The 12,046-nt window shown below is 41.6% G+C and overlaps 1 protein-coding gene across 2 annotated transcripts in view; it reads right to left on the reverse strand.

Moving 5' to 3' along the window:
* The window catches only part of EGFLAM (EGF like, fibronectin type III and laminin G domains), a 70,935-nt gene that overhangs the window by 51,240 nt on the left and 7,649 nt on the right, over positions 1-12,046 (reverse strand). The window contains exons 2-3 of one of the 2 annotated variants that reach the window (XM_027878700.1): positions 3,530-3,642; positions 1,539-1,622 (exon numbers count right to left, since the gene is read on the reverse strand). In XM_027878700.1, the coding sequence (XP_027734501.1) occupies positions 1,539-1,622; positions 3,530-3,642 (197 nt within the window). The remainder of the gene's footprint in view (positions 1-1,538; positions 1,623-3,529; positions 3,643-12,046) is intronic. The other variant, XM_027878701.1, reaches the window with a different exon arrangement.

Below are 12,046 nucleotides of genomic sequence, written 5' to 3' on the forward strand. Positions count from 1 at the left end.
CTTGTTAACGAACTAACATACTAATAAGGGATGGCAAAACCACATAAATAATGGGTCAGGGAATTAAAACAAGGTACATGCTGCAGCATATAGTAGTCTCTGGGGCTTTAAATCATCTTCATGAGTACTGGGATACAGACTATCTTTTCCCAGGGAGTAAGATGTACTGCTGTCAGGATTAAGATAAAAAAAACAATGGGCTGTCCTATTAGAAGGAATGTTTTTTAAGAAAGAAAAAAAGGCAAGAGAGGAACACAGAGGTAAAGATAAGAAGTGAAAAAGTAATGTGTAAATAAAGAAAAAACATATCATGGGAACAATATTTGATTCACTGTGCTACCAGAAACCTGCAGAATTCAGAACTGACAACCAGAGAGATGGAAAACTGCAGGAAATCTGAGCATCTTCTCATGGGGATGTTTCTGAGCACTGCCCAGAAGGGATCATTGAATGTATTTTCTTGAACATTGGTTGGGGAAGCTGAAGGAAGAGGGGTGAGGAAATAAAGGAGAATGAAGATGAGCAGAAGAGAAAGCAGGGGAAAAAATGAACTATGAAGAAGGATCACCAAAGAGAGATTGGAAAGCCTGCAATACTCCTCTGTGAGCACATGTAATCCTTTGTTCCCTGTGCTGGTAACATTGCTGTCTGGTGGACAGATTGCCCTTTGCAGAGCATGGTGTGGAAGTGCTCCCCTCACAGCACCCAACCTGCAACACTTTCACTCTCTGCTCAAGCACAGTCCAGAAAATCATTGTTCCCGACTTGCTGACCTCAAAGAGCGGCTTCTCTGCACTGAGGAAGGCCTGGCATGTTTCAAGAATACCCTTTAAAAGAAGACAGTATTAAAACCATCCAGAAGCACAGAGAAATTGCTTTCACCTTGGCACTTGCTTTCACCTTGGCACTAACTGCTCAGCTGTGCAACAGAAGAGGATGGCAGCGTTCATTCACAAATGGAAAAGGAAAGAAGTGTGAAAGAAAAAGGGAAGGAGAAAAGAGAAGGAGACAATGAAAAGGAGAGTTATAAGAAAAAACATAACCAAAAAAAACCCACAAAAAAAACCTAAAGCAAACAAAAAATAAAAAAAAAGCAATGAGAAAAAGCAGTGCTTTCAAGAACAAAAGAAAAAACTCAAAAATTGAGGAATCTTCTAGGAGATGAACTTGGGACAAGTGCAACTAAAGTAGCCATACTTCAGAAGGCCACAGTCTCACACAGAGACAAAAACACACTGAAAACACTATGTGTTAACTCACACACCTGCATCAAGACACTGTAATACACATTCACTGGTACTGCAACTCCAATCACACATGGACTCAAGCAATTCCACTCCTCCCATGTGTGAAAATGGACAGAAAATGCATATTCAAAGTTTTATTTTAGCAGATGACAAAGGTCAGTACTAGGAAGATGCAAACAAGTCCCAATAGTTTTATATGATAAAATTGTGAGACAAGAAGAAGACATTTACAAGTTCCCACTTGCATGTTCTGCTCTAGTGCTCTGATTGTTCATGAAAAGAAATACTCACCATGCTAATCATATCCAAACTCAGGGGAACATCATGCGAGAGCTGTTTAACTGCTTTGTCACCTTCAACTTCTGAGTAAAAGACCTTGGGAAGAACATATAGTTAAACCAGTTAAAACAGTATCTCAGTGCTTCAGAGTGACAGAAAAAATTACTGCATTGTGATCATATTTTTGACAGCATTTGAGCCCACAACCTCCTACGTTTTGAATGTATGAAAAGCTAAAGTCCTTTAACATTCTCTTCTCAGTGTCTAGAAGTTGTCAGTGAGACCAAAGGACACCATCCTACAGGGTATACACTGAATACGAAACACAGCCTAGAATTTAGGGCAGACTTGAACCGACTTGAATTGTCCATTATTTGCCTATGGTCAGCATGGACAGCTAAAGAGTTGTGGGACTAGTCTGTACAAGTTAGACACCTTCTCATAAGGAAGATGCTGACATTCATGATTATGATATTATAAAAATTGCTCGATCATGAAATGTCTCTCCATGTCTGTTGCCACGTACTGGAGACTAATTAGAGAAAGTCTGCGTTACTGCACACAGAGACCCTGAGATGCCAAAGGGTCAAAAGATAATACAGTGAAGATGATTTGGGTACAGCACTATCAATGCTGTTTCTCACTGCTTTTATTACCATGCCACACATGAGCTCAAGGCTTAAAAATAAACTGGAGCTCAGATGAGTGGCATGAATAGTGAAAACTGTTTATGGCTTAAGCCACTTACTCACTGCACCTTTGTTTTCACATAGCAGGGTGAACCCAACCACATGCAGAGCCCAGCTGAGGCAGGTCCTGGCCAAGAGTTTCTCAAGTTCTAGACTGCAAGCACTTTCAGAACAACAAGAACAGCCCTGTAGCTGGGATGCACTGGTGTTATTTACAAGACCATGGGATGAAAGAACATATGTGCTAGAAATACCAATTGCAGGGAATTTTCTCACTCTTTTAGTGTGCATTAACAACAAAGGCAGTCAGGAGCATTCTGCTTACCACCTTTTCATATAAAACTGAACTTTGGGTATTTTTTTCCTGGAAATTTCATATCTGTTCACACAAAATGCTAATTAAAAAAACCCTGTTGTTTGTTTGGGTTTTTTTCTTGAAGGGCAAAATAACACATTCTGATCAACATGCCACATCTTTGGTGCTAATTTCCCCGCTGACTAGATTTCATTTTGGGACTGAATTTTATTGCCATGGAATACATGGATTAAAGCAATATCTAACAAAAAAAGACTGAACAGCATATTAGTGCTCATTGCTCTTCTGCTTGCACATTATAACACCATAACCAGTTTAGGCCAGCCATTCTCTTTTTCCCTCTAGGCTAAAGAGTAATATGGTAGTTTGGTGGGGGTCAGAGACACCCTTATAAAATTGCTGGTTAAAACAGGAAAATCACTCAGATTTTTTAACAGAAATTCAATTCTGAGGTGGGGTTGGGGGCGGGGGATAAAGCAAAATCCCTTTTGCTATGTAAGGCTTTAGCTGGGCTCCCAGGGATGCTATTCAGTACAGTACCTATCAGGTGAAGAGACACCATGAAACACACCTTTTCTTGTACCTGCTGCCAGTCTGGGAAGTTTTAGAGGGTTAGTTTGCACAAGATATTCCTGCTAAAGCAATCCTCAGGCTGGAAGTACAAGTCAAAGGATTTGAATGAACAGTGTCATTCCAATCTGCTCTGCTCTACTGTTTTATCAGCTGCAGAAACCACTGAGACCCTTGCAGGGAAAGCACAACAGAAAAGCAATATATATCCACTGCAAGCCCTTGGCAAACAACCCAAATTCCCATCATAGTTTGTTTCTAAACCATGAACTGCTTGTTTCTTAAAGTTACAGTTCAATCCACTCAAGCCCACTGTCCCCTGACTGCTCTCTGGGTGACAGCACTGTTTATTATGAGAACGGGCTCTCCTGCTCGGTTCACTGTGCCACATGTGCAGCCTGAGGCCATGGAGCAGAAGGATCACTTACTGTGTATCCTGTGATGGTGCTCGCGTGCTGCTTTGGCATCTTCCATTGCACGCTGAACGCTGTGCAGTTCAGTGAATCCAGCAGTATATCGAGAGGAGGCCCCAGCCTATCTGCTGGAAACAAAACAGCTTTGTATAAGTAGCCATAGGACAAAAAACCCTCTCTTTTAGCTTCCTGACAGGTATGGATTTGAAGAATAGACCTACACTGCCCCTCATTTCAAGCTATCAAACACAGCACACTACTCAGATTTAACTTAGTGCCCCTTTTCCCTTTCCACCTCTGCCTTACAAGGTGGCAGTGGAATACCAGGAAAGTGTGAGCAAAGGGGGATATCTCCTCTTATCAGTAGAAAAGCTGTTGATCAGCTCAGGAGCACCCTGTGCCTCAAGCAATGTCGTTGAGCAACCCATAGGCTTTTAAATGTGTCCCTGAGATGCTGGATATTACTCAGGACCCGAAGACAGGGACATTCACACATCCATACTGCTCATACAGCCTGTAGCACAGATTCAGCCTACTGGGAAAGTCTCCCAGGACTAGTATGGAGGACAGCACAGCTCATGAACCACACCAGTACAGACATCTTTGGGGAAGGAAGGGAGTTCAACCACATGGATGAGAGCCAAATCCTGCCATGTTCCCTGGGCCCCCACCCATTTTCTTCATTACCATAAAGACTTAGTCCATGGATTCCTGCTTGTTCCAGGGGCTCTGAGAGCAGCAGTGTGTTACCTCTTGTGCTCACCTCCTGCCCTGCACTCAGCAGTAGCTGGAACCATACACCATCACATACACCCTGCAACTGCAATGAGAGGCAGGGAGGAGCAGCCAGGGCTGGGGTATCACTGTCCGCTTAAGAAGCATTTCACATTCAGGAAACACCTTTCCAATCTTCACAATACCCAGTGAGACAGATTGACATTACACCTCATTAGTAATAATGAAGAAAGAATACTCCCTAAACATTCACTCTTAGCATATTCATGGCATCCTTGTATTACTTTCTGGGGAAGTTTGCTGGAAGGCATAGTTGCCTAAATAACGAATTTTAATTGGCAATGACAAACAGTCATTCAAGGCAGGCTTCAAATTCATATTCTGAATGCACTTTAGGCCAATAAAATTATTTACTGAAAGTATTAGGTGAAAAATTTGAAACAACAAATAAATTTGAACAAAATGAAATCCATTTTTCGACTATCTTCAAAAAGAGAAGCAACATCTGTTAAATAAGGAGCCAAGTCATGAATTATTCACTCAGCCCTAGAAAACACTACTATCTCCAGGTTGCAGCTGATGAAAGAGACACAGAGAGCCAAATATTGACCTCAGTTACACTGGCCTATAAATTGTCGCTGGAGGAGTAAATACAAAGCCCTGGCCTAAGATAGGGAAAATAAGAGCAAGGAGTCAGAGAGGCCTGTATTTCTATCCTGCTTATTTAATTATCCCTAGAATTCAAAGAAAACTCTCTAGAACTTAGAAATTCCCCTAACGCAACCGGGGCAGTAGCAGGTTGTGTGCTTGGGAACCAGGTGTAAGCACTATATCTGCAAGCAGCCTCAAATGAAGCTCAGCACTCACACACCACTGCCTTCTGCCCTCTCCGTGATAAAACCATGCAAAAAGCAGGCACATGGTGCTCACCCTGTCAGGGACAGGGCTGCCTCATGCCCAAGCCAGGAGCCAAGAGGAAAAGGAAAGCCTGTGGCAGCCCTGACCCAGGCACAGACTTATTTCCCAGGGAGGATAGAGGGCAAGGCAGAGAGGAGTATCTCATGCAGTGTGGCAGTCCCACAGTCCTCTGCTGTCACCACTCCTGCCCTGACAGCGTAGTGATGTGCATCTGGGCATTCAGAGTCACTGCTGGTTGTCAAGAGCCCAAATTTCACAAAACCCGGCAAGAAATAAAAAAATGTCCATTTTTGGACCGAACTTTTGCTTTGCAACCATGGCAAAGTGACAGCAGGATCTGTCACAAGCACTGTTTATGACACTGAGCTGCAGGACATGTCATGGCTTTTGAACAACTGTGCTGCAACACCATATCAAAGTGGTTTGCAGCAAATCACAACTGCTGCAACACATCTCGCTGCTTTACTGACAAATTGTTTTGAGATAAATGTGAACTTCATGTATTCTGCATGATTTTACAGAGCATCATGTATTGGGCATACTAAAAACAGGTACTAAAACTGGTCTAAATATTTACATCTTTATGTCAAATCTCATGTTTAGACTATTAAAAATAAAAATAGTTTTCAAGGGTATTTGTAGTTTCTCCCACAGTTCAGATCAAAACCTCTATCTAAAACTCAGGATAAACTCCCTTAACCTGGTAGCACCATTCACAGGGCAAAACTTCAACAGAGCACACTCCCTTCTGCAGTCCACTGGACTGGGAATCTGCAGGAAATGGAGGTGTGACATATCCACTGCTTGTCCATACTCTGAAGATCCGCCTCAGCGATAACCTCAGAAGGCATGGAGATTTGCTCTGATCATAAAGAATAAGGAACTGATTTATACAAAAAACACAATTAAACACATTTTGTAAGAACACCATTGTTCTCCTTCCAGGCCCATCAAGCATAGAAATTTCAATATCGTCCAAAATGCTTTGATGGTAATGGAAGCTATGACTCCAGTCCCATGCAAAGAAGCCAGTAATTAAAGGGGAGCACTCTACCACATATTATGACTACACCTTATGAAAGTATATCAAATACAAGAAATTAATGAGGATTTGGCTGTAGATAAACAATGTTGAGCTGACAATGTTGTGTTTACTTTTCTGCTTACAGCTATTTTCCTTCTCACTTATACATCTTTAGCTCTGTACTTCTAAAAATATGCAAAAACTGCTAAACCAGTAAAGTCACCAAACAAGCTCTCCAAGCAAGCTGAAGAATACACGAGCCCTTTCCCTCAGACGGAGTAAATTTCGTAATTTCCAAATAATGACCATTATTTAAATTTTTGCTTCACAAAAGCAATCCAAATTAAAGATGGTAAAAAAGGTTATCCCATCTCAGTACAAGGGTTCCTTCCATTGTGGCTCCGTCTGCTACATACAACAGCCTCTGTCCACATAATAAGTGCCTCCTGGGAATGATCCCCAGCCCAGGCCAGTCAATGATGCTATTCTTTACTATGATGAAATGAGCAACCACTTCAGCCTGATCTTTTCCTTCAACTACTGCAAGAAAACTGCTTGTGCAGACACAGGCAGCTTTCTCCTTCCTTCCAGTCATGGACTGATCCCAAAGTCTTACTACAGTGATGAATAATTATGAGAAAAGAAACTCAACTTCAAAAAAAAAAATTTCTAATGTTCACAAGCTTCACATCCGAAGCTCTTCGGATGAGCTGGATAAAGCTCATCTCTACTGTTTTACAGTGTACTAATAGTACTACTATTTTAGAGTAAACTTCAAAACTGATTTAAATTTTAAATTAGATTAAAATAATAGTGACTGAAAACAGGTTTTTTTAGAAGTAGTGAGAATGTAATATCTGAAAAGATTGGTGTTAGAATTTTTCCTTTTAGAATTTTAACTATATTTTGCATTTCATCTTTTCTTTCTAGATGTATTTGCTGTTTCAAGGCCTGCAGGTAATCACAGGTACATACAAATCATGAAATAATATGCAAATAATTCACTAATGCACTCCTCATGCAATAATATGGTAATACATTTCAGGGAAAACAGGTGGTTCATTTCATCTTTAGTAGTTTGTAGGTTGGAAAACCAAAATCTTTATACTACATTTTCTGCACTACTACTACTGACAGGGCACAGGCCAATTAAAGGAGATAAGCATTTCACTATTTTACTTTTAAATATCTCTGGGTAACAGCTAAGACATGCTGACTGAAGTACTCCTTACTTTCCAGGTTGATGTGTCTCCTATTCATGTTCCATGAAACATGAGAAATTTGTTGATGAAATGCCAGTATCAATACTAACATGTCACAGTGGGAAGAAACAGGAATAAAAAAACCTTATGAAAAATAATTCAAACCAAATTAAACTGAAGTTTTCAGAACAAAGCATTTTCCAGAAATACCTTTGAATTTCTTTTGTTTGAAACACTATTTAATTGCATTCACCAATTCATAAAACCTCCTGAGTTTTACTGAAATAGCATTTTATGATTGTAATAGCTGCTTTCAAGGAAAACAGCTTGCCCATTCCTAGAAGTGAAACAAAGTAAATTATGGGCCACTCTCTCTCACTGAAATATTGGTGAAATCCTTATTTATAAAACAATAAACAGCGATAAGGTCTTTTTTGCTTCCCTTCTTTTTACAGATGGATCAAGGTTATGCAAACACCAGAGTGAAAGGAAGGCAGCATGATAAACTGAAAAGGTCAGGAAATTCTAAATTAAAAAAATGTGCCATCTTTAAACTTCTTTGAAGCCTTTTCCAGCTCCCACTGCCCAGCAGCAGTACATAAGAGAGTAAGAATCTCACAGCCACAACAACTACAAAGGACAATGACTTGAAACTGGAAAATCTCAGCCAGTCTCTCCTGGTTCTGCACCCAGAGTAGCAACATTAATACCAAAAAAACCACACACACACACACACACACACACACACACACACACACAACCAACAACAACAACAAAAAACACAAAAAACACCCAACAAAAAACCCTGATAGTTGTTGCTCTGAATGAGTTCCCTACCACTGCATCAGATCCTGACAAAAGGAAATCAGCTGGATCACGTGCACACTGCCGCACTGAGTACCAGCGCAGAGAGGGCAGGTAACGTGACCCTGTAAGGGCAATCATGGGTTTTGACTCAGACCATGGTGCACAAATCTTTGGAGAGGCTAACCCAACCTCCAACCTTAATTAGTCCTTTAAAAACACTGTAAAAAAAAGCACAATGAAAGAAAGATCTCAACATTATAACAATAACAGGCTTGGACCCACGTGATGTTTTTCTGATGCATCTATTATCTGCCACAGGTACATCTGAGGTGACAGTCACCAGGGGTTTTATAGGCTAAGGAAGGGGAATGAAGGAGACAAAGCTCAGCACTTAAGCTACACTGCAACACAACAAATCCCATTAACTACAAACAGGCATAATGTCACTGGTGACTTTGTTGCAGCTTTTCCTGCTTTTCCTTGGCCCTGCAGGTCACAGAACAGAAAGGCAGCAGTGGAAGCCCTGGTTCCCTCCCTACACTCTTCCCTGAAGCAGAGGTCTGCTCCTGGGAAGGCTCCAGCTTTGCAGAGAAGAAAAGGAAAGAGGAGGTGAGCTCTGCACAGTGCACAGTGGTTTGTAGGACTGAGAATGAAAAGCAGAAACTGTTTTAATTAAAAAAAAAAAAAAAATTAAGAGACAGATATAGAAAAAACTTGTTTGGATGGTTATGCCCTGGAATCACTTTTGGGGAATTCCTGGTGCTCAAGGTTATAAAAAGCGTGGGACACCACATCTCTGAGCAAAGGTCTAGTTTACACCTAGTTTAAATATCTGCCTTGTCAAGAGGAACACGAGGCACTCTCTGGGTAACTCTTACAGGCTTGTGTTCTTAATAATTACAGATAAGAGGCCAGTCTGATTAACACAAATGCAAACTTGCATTTACTGTACCTACATCTGAGACAACAACCTAATGGAAGCATTTTCCACTTCCAGAGTTAATGAAGGGCTTGTAAAAAGCCACACCAATACACTCCAGCTGCATAACCTCAGGTGCCTTTCTGGAAGTCTGAGTCAAAATCTAGTGCTCGTTCCCCTAAAATCAGGCTTGTGCTTTGGCTGTCAAGGCCACAGCACTGGGGCATGGCTGCTGTAATTCCTAGCATTTCTGCAGCACCTTTGCCTGGCAGAGGAAATGATAGCTAGGTTCCCATTTCTGGAGAAGGGGTTGGCACTGAGGCTCACCTCACATTACTCCAGCCTACCAACTGCTTGAATGCAAAACATTTTTCCTGGCTTGGGATTTCCTGTCTGGGCTCCAACCTGCCCTGTCCCTGCAGATGTGTCCATGGCTGGTGAGCTGCAGTTAGCCCTGCCTGCTGCCAGCACTCTGCCTGCCCTGCCATTGCCTGCCTTCTTAGCAGCTGCTTTGCAAGTTTTCAAATAACTTTTTTAAAAAGCTTCTCACAGGCTTAAGTGCCAGAAGGCATCTGAAATCAAGCAACAGTACGACACCTCATCTGTGCAACAGACTTTAATAATCAGTGGGACAGGCTGCTTAAGAACCAGCACGCCAATAACTTATCCTGACATTCCCTCCAACCCTGTCTCCCTCCACGGTTTTCTACTACACCTGGACTACACTGTGAGCATCCATCACTCAAGGAGCCTCTCAGCAGATGGGCAGCAGAAAGCAACTTTCTGCCAGGCGGCCCTGTGGTTTGCACAGGCTGCCTGAGGTGAGTGCAGGGGAAATTGTATCCAAAGAAAACTCAGCCATCCGGATGTTTAGTTCCATCCTTCCACCCGGGGAAAAGCAGCTGCTCACTGCCAGTGGCCAGGGAAGGTCTCATGCCTTCCACTTTGCCACTTCCCCACTCCTCCATCCCTCTTCCTCCAGGCATCCCTCTCCACCTTCCTATCCTAGGGCTACTCCCTTCCCCTTGGCACTGATTTGAGCCATGTAATATAATTCAACTCATTTCCACCAGAAGAAAAAAAAGAATAAGAATAATAATAATAATTAAAAAAAATTCTCTTTTCTCTCATGGATTATGCATCCAAGATGCTAGGAAGTACTAATACTACAGGAGCTCCAGAAAGCATGGCACTCTGAAAACAGTTGGAAGGAGAAAGAGGAAAACACCAACAAATTTGATCACATAATGCTTGAAGTTCATGACTGAGTCTTAAGCATCGTTGGTGAAAATAAACTACTAAGCAGGCTATTACTGAAATGAAATTATAAAAATAAGGATAAAAGTCGGTCTAATGCATTTTCTGAGTGTTTATAACACAGGTACAATATGTAAGAGAACCATATATGAAAGACTTTATATTTATTATCAAAAAATACAGTTTCATTATATAGATACAAATATATCTATAAATAAAAAGGCCAGTTAAACTGTAAAAATGCCAAACAAATATCCTGAAAATTTCTTTTACCATCTATCAGTATCACTTAAAGGTTATATTTTTCAGGTGTTTGCTATCCAAAGCTTATTATCTTCAATGAGAACCTTGGCAAAATAGTTCATGATACTTGAAAAATGTTCTCCTTTATGTCCCTTAATCTGTTCTTTTTATCTGCTACATATTTCTCTCTTGCTGAAACTCAGAACAAAACAGCTCTTGAAGAAAGAGCTTTCTTGGTACAAGAAACAAAATTCAACAGCAGCTTCCTGAAAAGTGGTCAGATAGAAAAAAAATGACAATCCCACATGCATTACAGACACACACGCAAAAAGATTAAAGTGCAAAGAGGACAAAGCTGACCATATGACAAGAAACAAATACGCAGGGTGAGGACAGGACATGCAGCGTCTTGGGTTCCCACAATCCCTCCAAATCCTGAGCGATTGTTTTGAAGTTCATTACTCATAAACAATCTGGTCATGCACCAGAAAGCATCACAAAATAAATGTGCAGGTTGGTTATCCGTGAGGTTCTGGCACAGGCCTCACACAGAGCTACAGAACACAAACAGTAGCAGCCTCCCACCAAACATTTTTGTACTGATCACAACTCCAGAAAACACTCATTTCCCTGTAGAAAGCAGAGTAGTTTGTCCAGTTGGTGTTTCCAGTCCATGACATGATGAAGGACACCTTAAAGAAAGCTGAACATGAGACCTGAAACAGACAGTTTCAAGAGATCCTTGTGACACTCCGCAAAATCGCAGAGGGGGTGAGGCTGGAAGGCACTTCTGGAGATCACCTAGCCCAAACCCCTGCTCAGAGCAGGCTCAGCTGAAGAAAGTTGCCCAAGACTTTGCCTAATGGGACTTGAACATGTCCAGGGACAGAGACTCCACAACAGCTCAGGGTAAATGCTCAGTCACCCTCACAGTAAAAAAAAAAAAGGTATTTTCCTATAATTAAATTGGATTTCCTGCTTTCACTTTGTGCCCATTTCTTCCAATTCTGTCACAGGGCACCACTGAGAAAAGCCTGGCTCCACCTTCATTATTCCACCCATCATCTGTATACATTTCTAAGATCCCCACAAGTGTCTTACTACCAAACTGAACTATTCTTCTCAGCTTTTCCCCACCTATTCATCTTTGTGGCTCTTTGCCAGACTCACTGCAGTATAGCCATGTCTCCTCTTTTACCAGGAAGCTCAGAACTGGACCCAATACTGCAGATGTGTCTCCTCCATAGAGAGGAAGGATCAACTCCCTTGATCTCCAGGCAACACTCCTCCTAATCCACAAAGGCTGCCACTGCATAGTGACCCTAACCTGACAGGAGAAACCAGCTCAATGGCAACCGAAATTTTATTAAAGGCTGCTGCAGGCCAGGTTAGGGAGGAAATCTGGCATTTTCTCAAGGAGCAGGAAA

This window comes from Empidonax traillii, unplaced genomic scaffold, assembly GCF_003031625.1.
Source record: "Empidonax traillii isolate 1590-97213 ecotype Southwest subspecies unplaced genomic scaffold, ASM303162v1 scaffold44:size1908036, whole genome shotgun sequence".
NCBI lineage: Eukaryota > Metazoa > Chordata > Aves > Passeriformes > Tyrannidae > Empidonax > Empidonax traillii.